The 26,936-nt window shown below is 32.6% G+C and overlaps 1 protein-coding gene across 1 annotated transcript in view; it reads left to right on the plus strand.

Annotated features, from left to right (window-relative positions):
* The window catches only part of Sema1a (semaphorin 1a), a 751,515-nt gene extending 725,252 nt beyond the window's left edge, over window positions 1-26,263 (plus strand). The window contains 6 exon segments of the mRNA XM_065501135.1: window positions 1,827-1,958; window positions 6,686-6,893; window positions 11,497-11,743; window positions 11,816-11,869; window positions 19,635-19,704; window positions 24,847-26,263. Of these exon segments, the coding sequence (XP_065357207.1) occupies window positions 1,827-1,958; window positions 6,686-6,893; window positions 11,497-11,743; window positions 11,816-11,869; window positions 19,635-19,704; window positions 24,847-26,186 (2,051 nt within the window). The 3' untranslated portion in view covers window positions 26,187-26,263.
* Window positions 26,264-26,936: the final 673 nt, after the last annotated feature.

The raw sequence follows: 26,936 nt of genomic DNA on the forward strand, positions 1-26,936 counted from the left end.
GACGAGTGAAATACCTGTATTTAACAGACGTCCGAAACCTCTGTAATGAACAGACGACTGAAATATCTATATTGAGCAGTTGTCCGAAGCCTCTGTCTTGAACAGACGACCGAAGTCGCTGTATTGAACAGTTGGCCGAAGCCCCTGTACTGAACAGACGACCGAACTCGCTGTATTGAACAGTTCGCCGAAGCCTCTGTCTTGAAGAGTTGGCAGAAGTCTCTGTATTGAACAGTTGGCGGAAGCCTTTGTCTTGAACAGCTGGCCGAAGCCCCTGTACTAAACAGATGACATACATCTCTGTATAGAACAGTTCGTCGAAGCCTCTGTCTTGAACATATGAACGAAGTCTCTGTCTTGAACGGTCGGCTGAAGTTCCTGTACTGAACAGTCAACCGAAGTCGCTGGTACAATGTATTTATCGGCACTCGAACTACGTCCTGGTTCCGGGAAAAAATGGGTTGACCGATTTGTATAAGTCGACTTTGATAATTAGTATCAAAGTGGTTGGTAAAAATCGATGCAGTCGTAGTTTTTTTTGCATATATTTCAGCCATTAGGGGTCCGATTTTCTCGATTTTAATGACTAACCGAACCGGGACTATCACGGATGTATGAATCGTGTATGTAAGCTATTTGGTGGCTACCGAAAATGGACAGATTATTTCCCGGGAAGGGAAAACTCTTGGAAATTAGGAACCTTAGTTATGAGTGAAGTAGCTAGTCCTTAAATTAAAATATAACTAAACTTTCTAAAGCTAGAATACCAAGGGAAAGTAAAGTGAATGGCTTATCCTAAAGTGGAATCTTAGTAAAAAATTTACAAAGGGACATTAAATTACAATTGACTCTCCAATCGACTACTTATGGTAGGTAAAATAACAACTTCGTAAAGCTCTACACAAAATAAAATATTAAAGTGACTCTAAGTAATCTAGGATGATTACTTAGAGACAGTTGAGTGACAATTGACTTCACGCTAGATTACATGGGATGTATAAAGCAACCAATAGACTCCTCTTTGCACTACAAAGACCACATACATTTCAAATGGCCCAAAAATATATCAATTCTAGCCAGATAAGTGCTCAAGTACCTATAACGGCTATTTTGACTATTTTCAAAACTGCTGGGATATTTATAAAATTATGTGTTGGGACAGAGAATCTCTCGTGTGTGTTTATTTGGGTGGAATAGAGTTCAGATTAAAATTCATAAGAATTCAATGAAAAAACTAAAAAGCCTATCATTATCCTTAAAGGCAATTGAAAATGTTAAATATTTTATGGCCATTTATAAAAATCATGTAGAAAGTGTAAGGCTACTTATAGGAATTGATGTCTTGTTTTAGTGCAAACCAAGAGCCGATTGGAAATTTAGTGCCGATTTATACCATGACTTTTACGACGTCGTTTTTTCTTAATTCTCTACTTTTACTGCACCCCTCTTCTCCTCAAACTCAAAAAATCAAAAGAGAATTAAGAGAAAACGATGTCGTAAAAATCATGGTGTAAACCGGCACTTAGTGTTAGACCAGTGGTTGGCATAAAGAGATCATGGAATATCGATTATTATGCATTTTATTGATCTGTTGTATCTAACCTTAGCTAGTTTTGTTTATTTAAAGTATTAATAAATAAACAAACAAATTTTTGGATTTTTTTGATCTTTGGCTCTATTGAGGGTGCTAAGGTCGGAAATACACCACTTTCCTAATAGAAAAACCAAATATTATGGTTTTGGCTAATTGGCTCACTATCTCTTTAATTTTGTCTTAACGATTTTGCTAAAATTTATAAAATTTCACTTTCTTCTTTTCTTCACAGGTAAAATCAATTCCAAAGATGCCAATGTTGGCGAACAAAAAGGCTATCGTGACGATATGGGCCTTCTGGATCAGAGACGTCAAAGTAAAGATCAAGAAATGATCAATATTATGCAAGATAAAAACTTTGAAGGTAACGGTCAAATGCTTTATGTGCAAACGATTTTGTTCAGTGTTTTTTATATTAAAAAAAAATGAAATATTAAAAGTTTACGTTGTAAATTTGTTGTTGTTTTTGTTATTGCATGGCTTTTTTAAATATTTTATTAACACAGAAAAAAAATACACAATAATTTTGTTGTTTTTTTTATTTTCATACAAATAAAATTTATTTAAATATTTATTTTGCATGAACTGGAACACTTACATACACCAACATATACACTCACTCACACTTACACACATAAATAATTAAATTAAAAAGTACTTATTTAGTTCGGTGTTGTAACAAAAAAAAAATAGTACTAAATTTATAAATAATAAATGCGGGCTGGCCTTGATATCAGGGATTCTAAAAAAAATGGGACTTATAATATCAGCATAATCACAGCACATAAATAGCTTAGATTTTAATACAAATAAATATAAATATTAATGAAATATGCAGTTTATGATACAATAATATTGTAAAGGAAACAAATTCTATAACATCTGTTCCGAATTATATAATATATGGAATAAGATTAACTGAAATTTAAAACTAAAGTTCAGTAAACCAAAGTTGAATTTCTTGAACAAAAATGTTCGCTCTTTGTAACAGGTTCACAAAAAGTACTTCGTGGAATTCCCAGTCCGAACAGTATCGGTGCTTTTCCAAATTATATCGCTTGCTCCGAACAAAATTTGTTAAAATAATAAAATAATTTTGCCTCTGTTTTGAACAGTCGACAGAAGTCTCTGTATTGAACAGTTGGCCGAAGCCTCTGTCTTGAACAGTCGGCAGAAGCTCCGGTACTGAACAGACTACTGACATTTCTGTATTGAGCAGAGATGTCAGTCGTCTTCGGCAGAGAGGCCGAAGCCTCTGTCTTGAACAGACGACGAAGTCTTTGTATTGAACAGTTGGCCGAACCCTCTGTCTTGAACTGTCGGCAGAAGCTCCTGTACAGAACAGGCAACAGACATCTCTGTGTAGAACCGTTCGCCGAAGCCTCTGTCTTGAACAGTCGGCAGAAGTCTCTGTATTGAACAGTTTTCCGAAGCCTCTGTCTTGAATAGACGACCGAAGTCTCTGTCTTGAACAGTCGGTAGAAGTCTCTGTATTGAAGCTTCTGTACTGAACAGACGACAAACATATCTGTATAGAACAGTTCGCCGAAGCCTCTGTCTAATAAAACAGTCGGCAGAAGTCTCTGATTTGAACAGTTTGCCGATCCTCTGAACAGACGACCGATGTAGCTGTATTGTAAATTTGGACGAAGCCTCTGTCTTGAACAGTCGGCAGAAGCTCCTGTACAGAACAGGCGACAGACATCTCTGTATAGAACCGTTCGCCTCTGTCTTGAACAGACGACCGAAGTCTCTGTGTTGAACAGTTTGCCGAAGCATCTGTCAAGAACAGTCGGCAAAATGGTCAATTAAATGTGTGTTACTCTTAAAATGAAATAAGAACTGTATGCAAATAAGTCCGTATCCAAACTATGGTCGAATGTATGGGTCTTTCAATAACCTCTTCAATGCAAATGGTCGTCTGTTTCTTCGACAAAACCGGGCATGTCGGCGACATTAAAAGAAATAAGAAAATGCAACAAACTAAACTCACATATCTCGTACGGAAAGATCTACATCAAAACATCTATTAGCTCTGACGAATCATAAATCTTCTTATAAGGCCAGTCTAATCCATCAAAAATTTATCCGCGCATAAAGCACTTCAAATCAAATTTTTAGCAGATCGTGTCAAATAAGTTCACTTTTTGTTCACTTATAACATTGAACTGATATTTTATAAGCCATACAGACATTACTTGTCATCAGACAGCCAAACAAAATATAACGGCCAATTCACAATAGCACATCACTTTATTTGTCAGAAGATTTTCGATCTTGGATCATTCTTATTCACTGCAATAGCTGCTGTCACGGGTCAGTTAAAAGCAATGACTCTTTGATAATATATCTACTGCAAAGCCCTTTTTGCACGAATCAAAGAGTCCGACTAAACAGCAGTAAGCGTATCCCAGAGAGAGCGTTCTGCATCGATTGTAACAAGTAGTAGTCGGACGGGGCACGGTCTAGACTATAAAGCGGGTGAGGCAAACTTCCCAAGCACTTCATTCTAAATACTTTTTAACAGGTATTGCAACATGTGTTCAAGTGTTGTCATTGTGAAATATTAGGGTTTCATGTCTGGGCATTTTTCGGCCAATTCTCGCTTCAAACGAATCAGTTGTGGTCGGGAAAGGTCAGGTTTCAGCAGCTCATAATAGATAGGCCCCTTTTGATCCCACCAAATACAGAGAATTATCTTAGCGCCATGGAGAATCGTCTTTTGAAGATCTCTCGGCTACAATTCGTATGGCACCCGATTTCCCTGCTTTTGAATGAATCTTGCTGCTCACAAACGTTTTTAAATTGCAGCTTGAGTAGCTCCCAATTATTTTGCAAGCTCTTGTTGAGTTTGACAACAATCTTCATGGGTTAATGCCTCCAATTCTTGGTCTTCAAACTTTTTTGGTTGGCCTGGACGATCTTCGTCTTCCATTTCAAAATCACCACACAAACCATATCTCGCGCATTGAAACCGATGAAACACATTCACCATATGCTCCGGTTTAATACAAATAAACAGATGATACCATAAGCTTCGATACCATCTGTCCATTTGTATTAACAATTGTAAATTATTTTTGGGCTCTGTTAATGTCTTATTTATCTGGTTTATGTCCACATTCCAATATCTTTGGTCATGCGTAAACATTTAAGCTTATTGAGCCCAATGTGGCAAAAGATTTCCCAATTTAAAACATCAAATATTTAATCGACGACAACCTAACACATTTCCTGTGCCACTTTTCTTCGCGCAATCTTGGCATATGTGGGATGTGCCTTGGCCGATTTTTTGTCTGGTTTCCTCTTCAATGATTTTCTTTTGGAATCCCCGCCACAAATTAACGATTTCAGCGACTCCATTGTTTGCTTAGAGGTACTTGCCTTCTGATTCTCTGAATAGATATCTTTTGAGAGTTGATAACTGCCAGAGTTATTACTCTATAAGTATAGGGAGCTCTTCTTCTCTTGATCAACGGCGTTTCTCTCTTCCGGAGAACGAAGGAAGCATCAACAATTAAACAGAGAATACGGCTAAGAAAAAGGCATCCAGTGGGATGATTCAAAAGCAGAAGACACCTATGTATCTCTATTGAGAAGGTGAAAATCTCAGTAGAGATAGGGAGACTGAGAGAGACTGTTCATCTCTTTGTAGTGAGTTTGACTATACTAGCACTTAGTTCCTCCACTATCCTATCTACCTCGTCCGTATCGTATTTGCATAACTCAGTGGTGCTTACAATTAATGTTCTCTTTTCTTCTTGAGGCATTGTTGCCCAACTATTTAGCTTTCTTCTGATGTCATTAATTATTAAATGATCACAAATACTTCATATTTTATACAGTGAGCCTCAAAAGTGAGTAAACACCACAAATTATTTGATTTTTTTTAAGATAATGAAAATCCTAAAATCTATCCATCGATTCAAATTTAAAAGTTTCGGTTTGGGTCGGAATATAATGATTTTTATGATCATAAAAAAATCAAAAAATTCACTGGCGTATACTCACTTCTGAGGCTGTGTGTATATTAAAGTTCTTTCACGTTTTATAGGACAATGATTAAGGTTTGAAAACTTACATATGGATATTTCAAGCAACATCTAAGAAGGAAGAATAAAATAAACAATTCTGCATGAAACAATTAACTCAAACAGCATTTAGTTTTTCATTTTTAAATACAAATCATATTGAAAATACTTATTATAATTTATTGATCATATTTTTTTATATTAATTTAATCGAAATGCATGTTATTCATTAACATATTGAATAAAAAAAAAATAAACAGCTTTCAGGCAACTCTATTTTAATTAACAAACAATAACAACTCTGTAATTAAAAACAGAGTTGTTAAGCCTTTAATTAAAAATAAGCACAGAGTTGTAATTTTCATTTAAATTGTTTGCAAACATTTATTTAAATTGGTTATTTTTTTACTGATTTATTATTTTTTTATAGTTTTGTTATTCATTTTACTAACAATTTTCTAATTCATTTAAAGAATAGAAAACAAAAATTGTTAAAGATCAAAAAAGAAAATAATTTACGTTGAAATTTTAATCAAGTTCTTTTTTATATTTATTCTCTTTGTTCTTTTTTTACATTTTGGATCTTTTTTACATGTTGTTCAAACTATATAAATGTTGTTGCCAAAAAAAAATAAAAAAAAAATACAACCATTCAAACAAACTCTCACACAAACCTACCTACATACACATGCAAATTTACTTTGATTGGATTTTATCAATGTTTGATGTTTAATTGATGTTGTTGGTGTTGGTGTCTACATATTACTCTTTACTCTCTTATCACCAAAATGTATTGCAATGAAACCGTTATGATGTTTTACAAATCAACCACACTGATTGGCTCTCTCCATACATACAAATATACTCACCACTTTACACACCTTTACATATATATACCCACCACCCCATTCATATATGGAAATGAATAAAAACAACAACAAACAAAACACACTTACAAAAACAACACCACATTAATTCACCTTGAAATTGCAAACAAACAAACAAACAAAATAAACACTGTGATTTAATGTGCGCTTCAAAATAAAACTAATCAAAAAAGGTCCACAAATTTCTCCAGATATAATCAATGCTCAATATACTGTTGAAACCTTAGTGATGGCTGTTTTGGCGGGTTCCATATTCTCGCTGTTGGTAGGCTTCTTTACAGGCTACTTTTGTGGCCGTCGTTGTCATAAGGACGAGGATGACAATTTACCCTATCCCGATACGGAGTATGAATATTTTGAACAACGACAAAATGTTAATAGGTAAGAGAAATTATAGATGAACATAATCATCATTAATAGTTTGTTTTAAGTTTATTTGAAACTGGATTAAATTGGTTTATACTAAACGCTTGTCTTTTTACTAAAGCCAGTGTCTTTATACTAAAGCCAGTGTCTTTATACTAAAGCCAGTGTCTTTATACTGAAGCCAGTGTCTTTATACTAAAGCCAGTGTCTTTATACTAAAGCCAGTGTATTTATACTAAAGCCAGTGTCTTTATACTAAAGCCAGTGTATTTATACTAAAGCCAGTGTCTTTATACTAATGCCAGTGTCTTTATACTAAAGCCAGTGTTTTTATACTAAAGCCAGTGTTTTTATACTAAAGTCAGGTCTTTATGCTAAAGCCAGTGTCTTTATACTAAAGCCAGTGTCTTTATACTAAAGCCAGTGTCTTTATACTACAGCCAGTGTCTTTATACTACAGCCAGTGTCTTTATACTAAAGCCAGTGTCTTTATACTACAGCCAGTGTCTTTATACTACAGCCAGTGTCTTTATGCTAAAGCCAGTGTCTTTATACTAAAGCCAGTGTTTTTATACTAAAGCCAGGTCTTTATACTAAAGCCAGTGTCTTTATACTAAAGCCAGTGTCTTTATACTAAAGCCAGTGTCTTTATACTACAGCCAGTGTCTTTATACTAAAGCCAGTGTCTTTATACTAAAGCCAGTGTCTTTATACTAAAGCCAGTTTCTTTATACTAAAGCCAGTGTCTTTATACTAAAGCCAGTGTCTTTATACTAAAGCCAGTGTCTTTATACTAAAGCCAGTGTCTTTATACTAAAGCCAGTGTCTTTATACTAAAGCCAGTTTCTTTATACTAAAGCCAGTGTCTTTATACTAAAGCCAGTGTCTTTATACTAAAGCCAGTGTCTTTATACTAAAGCCAGTTTCTTTATACTAAAGCCAGTGTCTTTATACTAAAGCCAGTGTCTTTATACTAAAGCCAGTGTCTTTATACTAAAGCCAGTGTCTTTATACTAAAGCCAGTGTCTTTATACTAAAGCCAGTGTCTTTATACTAAAGCCAGTGTCTTTATACTAAATCCAGTGTCTTTATACTAAATCTAGTGTCTTTATACTAAAGCCAGTGTCTTTATACTAAAACCAATGTCTTTATACTAAAACCAATGTCTTTATACTAAAGCCAGTGTCTTTATACTAAAGCCAGTGTCTTTATACTAAAGCCAGTGTCTTTATACTAAAGCCAGTGTCTTTATACTAAAGCCAGTGTCTTTATACTGAAGCCAGTGTCTTTATACTAAAGCCAGTGTCTTTATACTAAAGCCAGTGTATTTATACTAAAGCCAGTGTCTTTATACTAAAGCCAGTGTATTTATACTAAAGCCAGTGTCTTTATACTAATGCCAGTGTCTTTATACTAAAGCCAGTGTTTTTATACTAAAGCCAGTGTTTTTATACTAAAGCCAGGTCTTTATGCTAAAGCCAGTGTCTTTATACTAAAGCCAGTGTCTTTATACTAAAGCCAGTGTCTTTATACTACAGCCAGTGTCTTTATACTACAGCCAGTGTCTTTATACTAAAGCCAGTGTCTTTATACTACAGCCAGTGTCTTTATACTACAGCCAGTGTCTTTATGCTAAAGCCAGTGTCTTTATACTAAAGCCAGTGTTTTTATACTAAAGCCAGGTCTTTATACTAAAGCCAGTGTCTTTATACTAAAGCCAGTGTCTTTATACTAAAGCCAGTGTCTTTATACTACAGCCAGTGTCTTTATACTAAAGCCAGTGTCTTTATACTAAAGCCAGTGTCTTTATACTAAAGCCAGTTTCTTTATACTAAAGCCAGTGTCTTTATACTAAAGCCAGTGTCTTTATACTAAAGCCAGTGTCTTTATACTAAAGCCAGTGTCTTTATACTAAAGCCAGTGTCTTTATACTAAAGCCAGTTTCTTTATACTAAAGCCAGTGTCTTTATACTAAAGCCAGTGTCTTTATACTAAAGCCAGTGTCTTTATACTAAAGCCAGTTTCTTTATACTAAAGCCAGTGTCTTTATACTAAAGCCAGTGTCTTTATACTAAAGCCAGTGTCTTTATACTAAAGCCAGTGTCTTTATACTAAAGCCAGTGTCTTTATACTAAAGCCAGTGTCTTTATACTAAAGCCAGTGTCTTTATACTAAAGCCAGTGTCTTTATACTAAATCTAGTGTCTTTATACTAAAGCCAGTGTCTTTATACTAAAACCAATGTCTTTATACTAAAACCAATGTCTTTATACTAAAGCCAGTGTCTTTATACTAAAGCCAGTGTCTTTATACTAAAGCCAGTGTCTTTATACTAAAGCCAGTGTCTTTATACTAAAGCCAGTGTCTTTATACTAAAGCCAGTGTCTTTATACTAAAGCCAGTGTCTTTATACTAAAGCCAGTGTCTTTATACTAAAGCCAGTGTCTTTATACTAAAGCCAGTGTCTTTATACTAAAGCCAGTGTCTTATACTAAAGCCAGTGTCTTTATACTAAAGCCAGTGTCTTTATACTACAGCCAGTGTCTTTATACTACAGCCAGTGTCTTTATACTAAAGCCAGTGTCTTTATACTAAAGCCAGTGTCTTTATACTAAAGCCAGTTTCTTTATACTAAAGCCAGTGTCTTTATACTAAAGCCAGTGTCTTTATACTAAAGCCAGTGTCTTTATACTAAAGCCAGTGTCTTTATACTAAATCTAGTGTCTTTATACTAAAGCCAGTGTCTTTATACTAAAACCAATGTCTTTATACTAAAGCCAGTGTCTTTATACTAAAGCCAGTGTCTTTATACTAAAGCCAGTGTCTTTATACTAAAGCCAGTGTCTTTATACTAAAACCAGTGTCTTTATACTAAAGCCAGTGTCTTTAAACTAAAGCCAGTGTCTTTATACTAAAGCCAGTGTCTTTATACTAAAGCCAGAGTCTTTATACTAAAGCCAGTGTCTTTATACTAAAGCCAGTGTCTTTATACTAAAGCCAGTGTCTTTATACTAAATCTAGTGTCTTTATACTAAAGCCAGTGTCTTTATACTAAAACCAATGTCTTTATACTAAAGCCAGTGTCTTTATACTAAAGCCAGTGTCTTTATACTAAAGCCAGTGTCTTTATACTAAAGCCAGTGTCTTTATACTAAAGCCAGTGTCTTTATACTAAAACCAGTGTCTTTATACTAAAGCCAGTGTCTTTATACTAAAGCCAGTGTCTTTATACTAAAGCCAGTGTCTTTATACTAAAGCCAGTGTCTTTATACTGAAGCCAGTGTCTTTATACTAAAGCCAGTGTCTTTATACTAAAGCCAGTGTCTTTATACTAAAGCCAGTGTATTTATACTAAAGCCAGTGTCTTTATACTAATGCCAGTGTCTTTATACTAAAGCCAGTGTTTTTATACTAAAGCCAGTGTTTTTATACTAAAGCCAGGTCTTTATGCTAAAGCCAGTGTCTTTATACTAAAGCCAGTGTCTTTATACTAAAGCCAGTGTCTTTATACTACAGCCAGTGTTTTTATACTACAGCCAGTGTCTTTATACTAAAGCCAGTGTCTTTATACTACAGCCAGTGTCTTTATACTACAGCCAGTGTCTTTATGCTAAAGCCAGTGTCTTTATACTAAAGCCAGTGTTTTTATACTAAAGCCAGGTGTTTATACTAAAGCCAGTGTCTTTATACTAAAGCCAGTGTCTTTATACTAAAGCCAGTGTCTTTATACTACAGCCAGTGTCTTTATACTAAAGCCAGTGTCTTTATACTAAAGCCAGTTTCTTTATACTAAAGCCAGTGTCTTTATACTAAAGCCAGTGTCTTTATACTAAAGCCAGTGTCTTTATACTAAAGCCAGTGTCTTTATACTAAAGCCAGTGTCTTTATACTAAAGCCAGTGTCTTTATACTAAAGCCAGTGTCTTTATACTAAAGCCAGTGTCTTTATACTAAAGCCAGTGTCTTTATACTAAAGCCAGTGTCTTTATACTAAAGCCAGTGTCTTTATACTAAAGCCAGTGTCTTTATACTAAAGCCAGTGTCTTTATACTAAAGCCAGTGTCTTTATACTAAAGCCAGTGTCTTTATACTAAAGCCAGTGTCTTTATACTAAAGCCAGTGTCTTTATACTAAAGCCAGTGTCTTTATACTAAAGCCAGTGTCTTTATACTAAAGCCAGTGTCTTTATACTAAAGCCAGTGTCTTTATACTAAAGCCAGTACCTTTATACTAAAGCCAGTGTCTTTATACTAAAGCCAGTGTCTTTATAATAAAGCCTGTGTTTTTATACTAAAGCCAGTTTCTTTATACTAAATCCAGTATCTTTATATACTAAAACCAGTGTCTTTATACTAAAGCCAGTGTCTTTATATTAAAGCCAGTGTCTTTATACTAAAGCCAGTGTCTTTATACAAAAGCCTGAGTCTTTATGCTAAATCCATGTCAAATATTTGAAAATAAACACAATAAAAACGAAGCTAAAAAATAAAATGTAACTCATTAAAACCCGAAATATTTTTAAAAGAATATTGTTAACCAACTTATCTTTTAAATATAATTCTAACAATATTTCCTATTACCAATTTATTTAATTTATCATCTACCAAATCAATTTTATAGAATTCAAGCTGAACCCAAACTATTACCTCAAGTTGAAGAGGTAACCTATGCCGAACCGGTTTTATTACCTCAACCACCCAGTCAAAATAAAATGCATTCACCAAAGAGTACTTTACGCAAACCCATGCAACATCATGGTGCACCCAATTCCGAAACATTCTTCCAATTTCAGCCCGATGGCTACAACACACAACAAACATATCGTTGTCGCGATAATTTCGGTACTTTAAGATCTCATCAAGTTATGGTAAGTTTTACCTCAAAACTATAACAAAATCTCAAAATTTAAATCTATTTTTACTATTCTAACTTGCTTTAGGGTGATAATTATCGTCGTGGTGATGGCTTTTCCACCACTCGCAGTGTCAAGAAGGTGAGTTTTACTTAATCTGATTTTGGAATGGAATCCCCTATATATTAAATGTTATTATTGATGTTTTATAAAGTGTTATGTTTTGTTTTTATTATTAACATTTATGATTTTTTTATAACAAATATTAGCTTGATCACAGTCGTCGATTGGTGTATTATTTATTTATTTTGTTTTTTAACATAGTTGTTAAACTAAATGTTTTGTAGTTTATTATTTAATTTTTTATGTGGTAGTTTTTTTTTTGATTTGTAAATTATTTTTTTTTTGTTTTTACATAAATAGTTTATGTGGATATTTAAGTATTAAATGTCTAGTAGGTGAAGGTGTGTAGATTTTCACAAAAGGCATGTTAAGTGTGTGTGAAATATAATCGGCATATTTTGAAATATTTTTAATGATAAAAATTACGAATTTTGTTGATGTTATTACATTTAGTTGAAATATTCCAAAAATTACATCAAAGTGCTTAAACTTTCATTGAGGCGACCAATCGATTCATGTATTAGACACACGCTGCTTCTGAGAGTTCCATGGACTCGCTCTTAAACTGGAATACTTCACCGCTAAGTCCATGATAATCGGAACAGCCAATTTTAAATCACTCGAATACTCCTCTTCTACGTTCGTGATAATCAATCGGAACAGACAGTTAGAAATGGCAGATGTACGAATATTTCTAAAATATATGGATTAGATATGACTGTGCAACGCCAATTTTGAATGTAAATTTTTCATGAAAATCTTAATCTGAGTTTTCCCTCAGAATGCTCTGGAAATATCCAAACTGCGTAAATTCATAAGAACAAGGCGGCCAATTAACATCGCCTAATCGAATCTCATGCAAATAACATTATTTTCACAATTAAAATTTGTACTAAAACAATATCAAAGGATGACAGCTCAATTCTTGACATTTCATCGTTCAATACTTCATAACCTCAATTTTGCCCACTCTTTATAATTCATACAAATTCGAAAGGTTTTTATTTTTGAATCGAATTACACAATAATCACCCAGGTTTTTATACCTTTCACTATAAGTGGTAATCAGATGAATTAGAAATAGGTTTCCGAGGCCTACAGATAAAGTTCTGAACCACATGTATCAATATATTAGATTTAGTCATCATAAATGGCTGAGATTTAAGCAAAAACCCACGACTATCGCCAAATTTTAATTTTGGATGCTTCCAAATAAAGGATAAAATCACTCAAGTCTGTATTAAACATATTCTAAATTGTCTGTTTTAAAAAACTCATCCAAATCGGTCCATAAATGGCTGATATATATAACATTTCTACTTTCGAGTGGGCGTGGCTTTAAATTAGCTATATCTCGGCTTCAAAGTTGTGTACTTAGACAATATATCAAATGAAAGTTATTTCAAAGACATTTACAAACTTAGAGATTTGGATCGACAATATTCCGATCGGGTGTCCCGAAAGACTAGACGAAAGTGTGCTGGACTATCAATCTGTGAGTTGCGAGTTCGATTCCCACCAGAGACTCTGAGAAGTCACGTCCAGCTCATATGCACAATGTGCGAGCTTTTACAATAGAGCTTTTGTGTTTTCACACTAACAAGAGTACAACAAGCAATCAGACAACTTCATGTTTATTTTGCAAACAAACAACTATCAGTATTAGAGCTTTCAAAGCTGTTAAACAAAAACTCAAATAGCGATTATTGCGTGCTTGGACGTAACGGTTTTAAAGCTTTGAGATTATAATTATGTCAGTGTCTGAATATCATTCAAAATAAGGCTTTCCAAAATCTAGATGTTTTAAGAAAATCAGAAGCAAGATATTAAAGACAATCAAGCCAATAATCTAGATACCAAAAATATAAAAATTTATCAATAATTTTGTGACTTATAATTTCAACAAACCATTAACGCCTGCAGTTTAAATTCTGTTTATGATTTTTTAAAAAGCTTTTTTAATTTAATTAAACAATTATCTTTTAATTTTCCAATTAAACTGCATGATTTTTAATTCAATTTATTATTATTTCCCAATTTTAGCCTTTAACTATTTTTATTTTTTTTTAAATTATGATTCATTACAAAATAAACGCTGTCCATGAAGCTTTTTGGGGGTTGTTTTAATATCACTCTCTAAACCCTAATTACTACTATCTTACCAACAACTATTTATTACTCTTTCTAATGTACATAAATTTAATAAATCAAATACACCAATCGATTTGAAGAAGCAAAAGAAAAAAAAAACAATCAAACAAAAATTTTACAAAACTTTTTTTTCAAGTTTTTTTCTTTTATTTAAGAATTTTTTTCAATCACTTTGTAAATCCATTCAAAATACAAAAACAAAACAAGAAAATCCATGACAAAAAAATCTATACTATCTTTCTACTTTTTTCTTACCTGTTTTTCCTTTTTCTTTCCCATTAGGTTTACCTTTGAGACGGGAGTGGGGCGGCTGAAACCAGTCAGGGATTAATTACCCAAAATATGGTAAATAATGGCAATTTATTATTTTTTTAAGTTGGTTTTCCTTTCAGTTTTCAATTTTGTTCTTTTTGGTTTTAATTTTGTTTCTTTTTTTCTGTACAAAATAAGAGTTTTATTTATTTAATTTAAACCAAAAAATATAAAAAATAAAAACGAAAATGCAAAAGAGTTTGAAATTTATTTTAAATATCTTTTTTAATTTTTTTTGTTATCTTAAATTTAAAATGTTTGTATATAAAATAATTTGATTGGCTTTTTGAAGATGAAAAATAAAAATTGTTTACACACTCATAGCAATTTGTTAAATAACTAAAATTTAAGTTGTTTTTGTATATATATTTTTGCTAAGCTTTTTCTCCCAAAAAAAGAAGCTTTTTTCTGCTTTGCAAATCTTAAAAAAAAAATATGCTCAACAAGGGGTTTTACTTTGAAACACTTACATTTCTTTTTGTTTCCAAAATCAGCCATCCCGCATCCTTGTTTTGTTTTGATTTAAGTTTCTTAAAACTCAGCCCTAAAGCTCAAATTGGCAGCTTTTCTTCATCATATTCAGTTGTGGTTGGACTTTGCTACATGATTTGTTTTATTTCTTTAAGTTTTCTTTTCATTTGTTATTTAATTTTAAGTGGAATGTTAAGTAGCATTTTATGATTTTTATTTTGTTTAATGTGTTAGTTTATAATAAATAATAGAATCATATTGATTTATAAGTAACTAAAAACCTTTTTCCCCTCCCCTTGTAATATTAATACTTGGTAGAATATTTTTACACACTACTTATTAAAAATAGCAAAAGTGGAGTTTGGTTTTTAAGGGCAAATGATCTTGCAATTATTATTAAATGTTGCATTTGCACTTAATACTGAACTTTTCTAATGGTTTAAAACTGGAATTGCATTGCATTTTTTTGTTTGTTTCATTTCATTTTCTTCTACAATTTGTTTTCATAATATTTTCTTAACCATTTCTTCAAACATTGAAGTATGTCAATCAATTTGAAAATTCTACAACTTTCATTTACGTCCCTAGATCCTTATAGATAGCGAAGTCGATTTAGCGAAGCCCGTTTGTTTGTGTATTGATTGAAAATGGTTTTCCGAAGCCCCTAGATAACCTACTGACCCTACCCTACTGAAAATCAGGGTTAAAGCCCACGACTGCCTCGATTTTGTACCCAAAATTTATACATAACAAATTTATGAGCTCTTAGATAACACAGGTCAACAGCAAAAAAAAGGCTTTATTAACCACTATATAGATTTCATGCATCATGGCTACCTAAGTACAAAAATGGTAAAATTTTTGAATTCTATGGATAGATTTTTTTTAAATTTTTTTTCTAAGATTGTGAATTTTTTAAAATGTTTCTCCACTTATGATAACTCAAAAAGGGCTAGTCCGATATTATTGAGGTAAACTTAAAAAAAGTTCAAATTTACATAACCTTTAATACGGTTATATATAGCGTTTTAATCGGCTGAATAGTTTCCGAGTTATTATAACAAATTGAAGCAAAAAATATATTTTTTACGTGAAAATAGCAAATTTTTGTGTTTTAAAAAACTCATGAAAAATCGAAAATGGCAGAAATGGTTTCAGTTTATTGCTTTATCGCAAACCCAAATATAATAGCAACTAAATGAGATATCGAACATAAAAATCGATTGATTCTTTTCAAATTTATTCACAATTAAGTGAATTCGCCCATTTTCACAAAATTTGACTGTTTTGTTTGATATACATAAAATTAAGTAGTTAATGTTCTTCTTTCGATTGATTGAATTTTGAAAACATTTTCCCCATGATATGTACAAATTTTCACATATATATTGCGTTCTAATCGGCTCCGTAGTTTCGCAGTTATAATAACAAATTGAAGCAAAGAAATATTTGTTTTCCGTGAAAAAAGCTAATTTTTTTGTTTTAAAAAAATCATGAAAAATCGAAAACGGCAGAAATTGTTTAGATTTATTGCTTCATCACTAAGCCACATATAATATTAACAATATGAAATATCGATCACAAAAATCGATGGATTCTTTTCGAATTTATTCACAATTAAGTAAATTCGCTCATTTTCACAAAATTTTACTTTTTTGTTTGATATACATAAAATTAAGTAGTTAATGTTCTACTTCCGATTGATTGAATGTTGAAAACATTTTCCCCACGCTATGTACAAATTTCCACATATATATTGCGTTCTAATCGGCTCAGTAGTTTCGGAGTTATAATAACAAATTGAAGCAAAAAATATATTTTTTATGTAAAAATATCCATTTTTTTTGTTTTAAAAAAATCATGAAAAATCAAAAACGTCAGAAATTGTTTATATTTATTGTTTTACCGCAAAGCCGCATGTAATAGAAACAAAATGAGGTATTGACCATAAAAATTTATTGATTTTTTTTCGAATTTATTTACAATTAAGTGAATTCGCTTATTTTCACAAACTGGTTGTCCTGATGTATCGTTTCTTCATGTTTGGGTGCGTATCAGTAATATTTTACAATAATATTAATCATACGTATAGTTGTTCTACATATGCTTTTGGTAGCTAATTTATAAAGATTGCTGCATACTTTTAGGTGTGTAAATATGGTAAACTACTTGATTATAACGGATAATTTACAATTTTTGACAGTGGATAGAATCAAGTGATTATTTCTATTAAACCAAAATAGAAAAACTTAGTAATTAAAAAAACAATATATACATACATTCTTCTTTTTCATCTATAGTAATTATTCACAGGCAAATAAAATAAATCAGAATTTAAATTTATTCGTCGTGAACGTTTGGCATTATCCCTGCTTGTAGGGCCACAACGAAATTCTTTTTTTTACCATCGCAATTAATGGCACGGAGTTCCCATAGTATTTATCAAGCTTAGTCTTGTATTGAGTGTTGTTTTTTTATGCAGAAAAAAATACTGAATGAACGCCCGAAATTCACTTTTTTCTCAAGTCACGCGGTAGTCTGCTATCAATGGTTGTCAAATACAAGCGAAATGACGCAGCTTGTTCAAATTTTGACAGGAGTCAACTTCAGGAGGGTTTGGTTTTGTTCAACCGTAATATCGACGAGTTTTTGCACCGTTTCATAATCGTGGACGAAACATTGGGTTTATCGGTGTGAATCGACGTCAAAGAAGTCCAAGGTGGGTTTGTCAGCCGACAAAGTCATGGCGACCATTGTTTAAGATACTTATTGAGTCAATTTAATGAGTTATTTTTCACCAGGACAATGCAAGGGGCACACATGTGCAGTTTCTATGAAAACAATCGATTAATTATAATATGAATTGCTCCATCATCCGCTCTATTCTCCGCATTTATTCACGAGGGACTACTTTTTGTTTCCGAACCTCATTTAAATGGCTCAATACCTGCATTGATGACCTCGTCAAATCTTAAATTTGTGAAGGGATAAGAAAATTAGAAAAACTAGTGGCAAAAATCCGTGAATCAGATTACGAATTACTTTCTCATCTACCATATTCTCCGGATTTAGCCCCGAGTGACAATTTTTTGATTCAAAACCTGATGAAATGGCTCGATGGAAAGAGATTAGACTCCAACGAAGAAATCGTCTCACAAACAAATACTTATTTTTATGACCTCGACAAATCGCATTTTTGAGAAGGGATACAAAAAATGGAGAAACGTATAGAGCTCAAAGGAGATTATAAAATAATGTTTATATCCAAAAACCTGTGTTATGTCACGGACCTCGTATGTTGGAAATATTTTATATTTGAATGTCCCACGTATGACATGATTCAAATGTACACTGGGGCTTAGTACGACGGCATGGATCCGAGAGATCCAATTTTCAATGACTCTGCTAAGTTTTGAGCGATGAACTTGGTTATGTTTACTTCGGTCGATTGTTACATATTGTCATAAATCTGCGGCTTCAGAAACCCCACAAAATAATGTCTAGCGGGCTCACATCGCAAGATATTGATAACCTCCTCGAGAGGTAACCATACCCCATCATTTAAATTGTAACATTCATCATGTTTATAAACATTTCCAGTGACCGAAACTTCTACTTATCAACAATAACTCTCTGTTATTAACATTTAACAGTTAGAGCTGTTAACATTAAAGCTGTTAAAAGCTCCAGAAATAATAGATAATTCATGAAACTACTAGAAGATGGCACTGTGTATATAAATAGTAACAGCAAGTAGCAGATAGTCAGTTTATCATAGGCGCTGTTAGAATTAACATTAACTGTATTACCAGTGTGTGCATTAAATGAGTGTGACTATTTAAATTTAAATAAATAAAGAGTCTGATCGCTTTTATTTGCAATTAAAATAATACGGTATATTTAAAGGAAATAAACCACCGTTTTTAAAAGGTAAAAACGTAATAATATTTTTCCTCATCGCAAAAGAAAATTTTTCGATTCACATCGCAAAACCGATGCGATTTGCACTAAAATTATATAATTTTTTCCAGTTTTTCGTTATCTACCTTGTCAAAATCGTCTATGTTGTCTGACAGACAGTCCCCAATATATGTTTAATTATCCTGTAATAGATTTTCTGATCGGTACGTCAAGTACTTCGCTAATATTTTAATGAAATTTAAATATATAGTTGTGTAATATTAAATTTTAAATCACTTCAAGTGATTCTTTCTAAGGCAATTAAAAAACAAAAATGTATTTTTTTTATAAAATATTTCATAATATTTTTAAGTTGAATTATTTATTTATATTAGCAATGCTCCTTTTAACATTTTAGCTAAGTAGATGTTGTGTAAAAAACAAATTTAAAATCTTTTTCACAAAATTTCATTAAAAATACTTCTCATAAAAAGCCAATTGTTTACATCCAGCTCTCTTCAAATCTAAAAAGCTGCTAAAAACACCCAAATTAATTCCTTCACTCCCACTTCAAGCACCCGCCCCCAGTACAGCATGTCTGAATATTAGCAAACCCAATCAAAACAAAAAAGCGAAATATATAGTCACAAATCAATAAATATGATTAATTCTTTAGTTCCTTGTTTAAAAAAAATAAATAAAAACCCTTTAGTTTATATTCCATCACTCTTCAAATCATTTGCATTTTCATTATAACAATAATCAATTGAAAATTTTGTTTGAAACGAAAAATATTCAAAATTACCAACAACACCACTACAAATTATTATGTTACAAATACAAATTATTTTATTTTCATTTTTTATCAACCAACCAACAAAAAAAAAATCAAAAAATAAATACCACCCGAAACAAACAAAAAAAATATCAAATCAAATTCACAATTCAGGCTGTTAACACAAATACACGTAATCGAAGTCTTGGCCGTTTAAGAAGGCAGCCGCCCCGTCATGGTATTGGTAAGTTCAGTTCTTTTTTGCGAAAGTTCTTCTATTTTCTATCATGTCTTTTCACAACTTTCTTTTTTATTTTTAATGGGAAAACCGAAATTTTTGTAAAACTTCTTTAAATATTTTTTTTAACAATTTCAATTTCACCTTGAAAAAATAAATTTCCGTTTTTAATATGAGTGTGTTTTTTGTTATTAAATTTAGTAGCGTCTTTTTTTAAACTAATTTTTATTTTTTTTATTTTTGTAAACCAATGTGTGCACTTTATTTTATATTTTTAAGTTTTTTTAATATAAATGTTGGTATTTCTATAAATTTGATTTGAAATCAGCATGTTGCAACATGCATGTTTTATTTGTGTGTCTAAATTGTTTATTTTACAAATAAAATTGATTAAATATTCAAAATTTATGTGTTCTAAATGTTGCAACATGCAAAACGTATTGTAAATTATTAAGAGATTAAAATTATTTAACCCCAGGTCTCCATGTAGCAATATTTATTGCTGCAATTTTCAAATTTGATTGCGGCAATGAAATTTGCGAGTGTAGACCGCAAATTGCCATAGGTTGCAATCCATTGCACAATGATTGCTTTACTGATTGCCTGAGCAATTATTGCTAAGCAATAAGCTGTCAGTCCAGTTGTCATTAATGTAAAATTTCTTCTTTCTATGATTCAGTGCGATTAATTCATACATATTTAATTTATTTAAGCACCAAAAGTAAAAAAACAAAGAAATTAGTAAAAAAATCATTCAACAAAAAATATAAGCAAAATACACATCGTTTTTCATAGAACTTCTCGCTTTAAAAATTTTATATTTGTGACAAACGCTTTCTCCACCTAAAGCAATCAGCAATCATTATGCTGTTGTTCTGCAGACGTTATTGCTTGTGTTTAGCAATAAAAATGGAGACCTAGGGTAAAAGAATAAGGAAAAATGTAATAGGTCTTCTCGTTTAAGTTTTAAAAGATTATAATTTGAAAATTTAGGGTTAAATTCTGCATATTTGTAATATTTGGGACCTAAGAAAACAATTTTATGGGTTTAAATTTGTCCTTATTCTTAAGCATTATTTTCTAGAAAAGTACTGCTCTACTTTCAGCATTCCTTAAAATATTGATTTGTTTAGTATTTGAGTTTCTCATTCCTATAAAATCTCTTTCTCTGAGATCATGTTGTCAAGGTCAATAACAAATTAAAATCGCAAGGTCAGATCGAAGTAATCAAGAATTGAGAAAGTAATATTTAATGCCAAGAGTTCAAGAACTTCCTCATTTATTAAATAATTCGTTCTCTGAAGCTTTCATTATATTTGACAAACAAATAATAGTAGCTGGGTGCCAGATCTGTTTTAAACAGGGATTGAAAAGGTATTTCTGAAAGAGAGGAGTTAAATTTTCTCATAAACAATTAAAATTAATATATCGGGTTACAAAGGGTGAAAGAAAAAGAAATTTTTATAAAAATTGATTCGAAAGATCAATACATTTCGATTTGGGCACATGGCCACCGGACGTCCAATTTTGGGCCACTCTTTCGAGTATTGCTGGCCGTATGTCACGGAAAACACGAACAATGTTGGCCTTCAAGTCGTCAATTGTTGCTGGTTTCTCACCATAAACCAGTGACTTCGCGTGGCTCCATAGAAAATAATCGAAAGTTGCCAAATCGCATGTACTTGGAGGCAAAATGACTAGTTCATTTCTCGAAATCAAGTTATCGCCAAATTTTGATTTCAATAAATCGATGGTTGCGATCGCCGTATGCTACGTAACGACATCCTGTTGAAACCACATCTCGCCCGGATCAATGTCATCCATATTTTTAAACAAAAAAATCATTGATCATGATGCGGTAACGATCTCCATTGAACGTAGCTCAAGATCCGGCTTAATTTTTGAAGAAATTAGGTGCGATGATGCAAACATCGTGTAAACAGCTCCAAACGGTATATTTTGCTGAATATAAAGGAGTCTGTAAGGTTGTGGGGGTTGGTCTCACTCCATATGCGGCAATTTTGTTTAATAAAAAACCCATTAAGCCAAAAATGAGCTTCATGACTGAACCTAATTTGCAATAAAACAATCGTCTATAAGTTACGTGAATCGATGACTGATTTTCAAAGTAAATTTGGATAATTTCTATGGATAATTCTATACAATCTATTCTTGATGATTTGCCAGACCATACTGCATAGACTAACATAGACCCGAATCAGCTGTTTTTAGCAATATGGTGGAGGCAAACAAAAAAATTTACGAAAAATTAAAAGAAAATGTATAATAAACCACGGTAGATTTAAAAGAGGGACAAACGTATAAATTTATCTTTCTATATCTCGTCTCTTATCTGGGTATCTGTGCCATACTGATCATAAATGTAAAAAAGTGAGCGCAGTTTGACAGTTCATTTGACAGTTAATCCTTTCGTAACATCTATCGGGCTTAATAAACCCCCTTTATATTAAGGTTTTTTATGATTTTTAGAATTTCGAGGATTATTTTGGGTAATTCTACCTTCTTGAGATTTACAAAAGCATTGTTATGAATTTCTGTCTAACTGGGAGAACCCAGTTCCCATCGGGGCTATAAACGATTTTACAAACGTTTTAATATTTTCTTTAACGAATTCTAAAAATTTAAGAATAGCTCTATAGGATTATATTGAGGAGATCCAAAAGAACAAATCCCAAAAAGATTTGGGTCAATACCTTTCCTAATTTATCCGATATAGCTATTTCAACTTGAAGCAACTTTAAGGTTTGCTTTGTTTAGTTGTATTAAAACAAATTCCGAATATTGTTACTAAATCCATATCAAACATTTAATGAAGATTTTACCAAAATTTCCACCGGAGTCAAAGGTCAAATCTTTGAATATTTGCGATTTTTCTTTCAAATTTAGATAAATGTAATGTAGTTTTTGGGGAATTTTCAGGAAACTTCAATAAAGATTAAAAAATTATCTTGGAAGTGAATAATATGGTAATTAACCCTTTTGTGACCTTCAAACCAAAATGGCCTAAAATAAATTTCGGTAAATTTTGACCTCAAGTAGCTAAACTAAGCAACTGTATACAATAATGATATATTAACCAAATTATTGTCAAAAATTCATAGGAAACAGATACTAGATATTTTATCACATCCGGAGACTTTAGCCCTTTTGCCACCAGAGTCAAAGGTCAAATATTTCAATATTTCGGAGTTTTCATTAAAATACAGCGAAATGTAATGTATTTATTTTAGGATTTTGATTAAACTTCAGCAAATTATTCAAAAAATATATTAGAAGTGAATAATGTGGAAATTAACCCATTTATGTCCTTGAGACCAAAATGACCCAAAATCAAATTTTCACCAATTTTGCAACACTATACAATAATGACTAAAAAACAAAGTTATAGTAAAAATACAATAAGAAACATAAACTGGATATTTTGTCAAAAAAGAAAACGTTAACCCTTTCGCAGGCGGTGTCAAAGGTCAAATGTTTGAACATTTGGGGTTTTCATTAAAATACAGATAAATGTAATGTATTTACTGGATGACTTTGATGAAACTTCAGAAAAGTATTTAAAAATTATTGGGTGTAGTCATAAAACTGCGAGATTTTTTCAAATTTTTAACTTCTATTTTGAAACATTTCTAGAATATACATTTATTCAAAGTATTGACCATTATTAACTATGGCCATTTCCCATCTTTCTGGTGACATATGGATTCCGTTCCAAAAGAACTGCTCATCTTTTGAGGCCAAGAACGAATCAAGACAATATCGGATACTCTGTTTCAAAGTGAAGCATATCCCAGAGCGAGCATCGATCGAAATAAAAAGTAGTCGGACGGGCCAAGGTCTGGACTAAAAGACGGTCGAGGCAAATCTACCCAGCCATTTCCTTCTAAATAGTTTTTAACAAGTATTACAACATGTGGCCTAGAGTTGTGACGATGAAATATTACGTTTTAATGTCTGGCCACATATTCCGGGCGTTTTTCGGTCAACTCTGCTTCAAACGAATTAGTTGCGTTCGGTACAGGTTCCCTGTGATGGTCTGCGCTTCTGGTTATTATAATGGATCCATATTTCATCGCAAGTAATGATTCGGTGCAAAAGTGATTTTCTTTTGTAGATTCTTTCAATTCGTATGGTGCTCAATTTCCATTCTATTGGGTGAATCTTGCTGCTCGCAAACGCTTTTAAATTGCTGATTGAGGTAGGGAAGGTAGATCCCAATGATTTTGTTGAGTTTGACAATAACCTTCATGGAGTAATGCCTCCATTCTTGGTCTTCAAACTTTTTTGGGTGGCCTGAGCCGAACAAACCATCTCTCGCACGTTGAAACCGATGGAACACATTCACCATAATCTTTGATGAGCAATCGGTGTGCTTCAGCGGCACTTTTTTTCCAAATTAAAGAAGTAAAGCAAAACTTCCTGCATATGACGCTTTGTTGGCACAAAATTAGACATTTTCGAAGCAAAACAAACAAAATTCTGAATTTTCGTTTTTTTTTTGGCCCAAAATCTGATATTACTAACAGAGGTTTTCCTAGGCCCTTCCGAATTTAACGTATTTTTTATAGATTTTTTAGTTTAGTCTAAGTTGGGATTCCAAAATGGACAATCATTTAAAATACCATGATGCGTTTCAAATCATTCATATTGTTACGAAGCTGCGCTATCAATTTGAATATAACGGCTTTAACACAGGTTTACACATCAACCAACTTTTGCATATGTCTTAAGTGGATAAGTGGCAGCACTGAGCTGCCAACATTAGCTGTTAGAGCTGCTAACATTAGGGCCGCTGAAAGTCTATTTTTAAGGGTTAACACTATCAGATTTGTGGCAAATGGAAATCAGTTAATTTTTTCTTTAGATCTTGCAGCAAAGCTTTCTAATACAACTAAATTTTTATACGTGATCAATTAAAAACTTTACTTTAGCAACGTTTTTGTTTACACTAAAAACTAACTCTTAGCTGTCTACTAAACTGTCTAAACTTAACTCTAACTTAATCTATAATCTCTAAACTTAAACTAACAACTTGTGTCATTAGCGTAACTAAAAAAACTTAACACATATTTAAGCATTTTTTACCAACCCCCGTATTAAAATCAATAACTTTTGGATATTTTACAGTAACTCAACACCGTTCCAATAGTCCACAACACTCCAGTTCGGCCTCATCGCCTGTTATGTCAAATAGTAGTTCTAGTCCAGCACCACCATCCAGCAGTCCAAGTCCGCAAGAGAGCCCTAAGAATTGTAGTTATATATATCGTGATTGATTGATCACAAATACCAAATCGATGCCATTAATCAAAAATCAAACAACAGCAGCAGCAGTAGCAGCAACTACAACAACAGCAACAATAGATGAAATCGATAAAACAGCAACAACACAATCAACAACGCATAAGCCGAAACAGAAAGCAAACACTGCCAACAATAAAATAGCAACAGCCCTAAATGAAGCTGCTAAAACTACTATTTCTAATACAACAACTAAAAAAAATAGCAACAGACAGCAACAAAAGCCGTTACATGACATAACCACAACATTAACAACAGCAGCAACAACAAAAAGAAAAAAACATTACAGCACTAGCAGCAGCAGCAACAACAAACATAGAAAACATAAAACCTCGTTGGCTAAATCCGTTCCTGCCACACCTGTACAAGTAAATCCCTTAACAACGAATCATTTTGTGCCATCCTCACCAGACTTTTACGATGACAATGATGATGATGACGACGATGAAGTTCTCTACATGCCACCCTATTCATATCCCAATTGTTCGTTGGACATTTTAAATGGCGAATATCTCTTTGACAATGAATTCAATTTTAATAACATACAACAGCAGCAACAGCATCACCAGCCTCAACATTCCCAACCCCGACAGGACGAGGAAGAGGAGGAACATTTTAGAGAAGCTTTAGGCGATAATCATCCCTTGGAATTGCAGCGATACATTGAGGAAGATTCCTCTTCCATGGCCATGATAACACCGCCACCACCCTACGATACTCCCTACAGCAAACAGCAGCATTTGCTGCCACAACACCAATATCCCTACACTTCCTCTCAACGCTATCAACCACATCAGGCAGCCGCCTACACAGCTCCCAAAGCACAACGTTCCCACAATACTCCACACACCCGCAAATATATCTTCAACAATAATCGCGAACAATTCAACATTAGCTCCTCCAATGGCAATTCCAGTTCTAACTCTATACAACAACAGCCTCAATCTTCATCTCTGGGCAGCACGCTCACCAATGCCATCACGCCCACAAAACTAAGTGCGGCCGCTGCCGCCATGTTTGCCGCCCCACAAATGGTTCAGCTGAATCGTAAATGGTCGAATTTGCATCGTAAACGTCGTCGACGTAACAGTAGTTCGGGTGATTCCAAGGAATTAGATAAACTAGTTCTGCAATCGGTGGATTGGGATGAGAATGATATTTATTGACAACATCTGAGCATCATCAATATGAGATATACATCGTTATTCTAAATTTTAGGTTTTAAGATATTCATTTAGTAAAGTTTTTTTACTAAAAACCAAATAGATATTATTACCTTAACAATGGGAAAGAGATTAATTAATAAGATCAAGAGGCTCGAAGTGGGGCAATATTTTGATTTATTTTCTGGATAAAAATTCAAAAATAAGATATGAAATAGTTGGTGGGTTTGAAAAGCATTGGTAGATTTTAAAAGATTTTACAACTGTTTTACAGTTGTAACTAAAAAAAATATTCTCTTTTTAAACTTTTTAAAAATGGAACTTCCTTTAAATATAGTTTTTTTTTTAATTTATTGAAACTCTTCGAACACATTACAAGTTCAAATTTATTTTGATTGTGATCCATTAGTAGTTCAAGATATAATTCATTCTTTATTTTATTGATTTTTAAAGTTTTTATCTTTATTTCGAAATCTGTAACTTTCCTTAACCCCCTGTCTATACTTGACAAATATTTATCATAACATTTAATGACGTTTGTTGTCAAGACAAACTTGTCTAAGCAAAAGCACTAACAGTTTTGTCATAACGAAGCGATAATACTAATAAATGGAGGCTACACCTGATAATATTTTATTTTGACTACCATTTTGACGTTTATCATGATAAAAATTTATCAGGTATAGACAGGGGATAAGAGACTTTGCATCTCTTTCATCTATTTATCTATCAAAACTTCTAGAGAAACATTTA

The sequence above is a fragment of the Calliphora vicina genome, chromosome 2 (assembly GCF_958450345.1).
Source record: "Calliphora vicina chromosome 2, idCalVici1.1, whole genome shotgun sequence".
Taxonomy (NCBI): Eukaryota; Metazoa; Arthropoda; class Insecta; order Diptera; family Calliphoridae; genus Calliphora; species Calliphora vicina.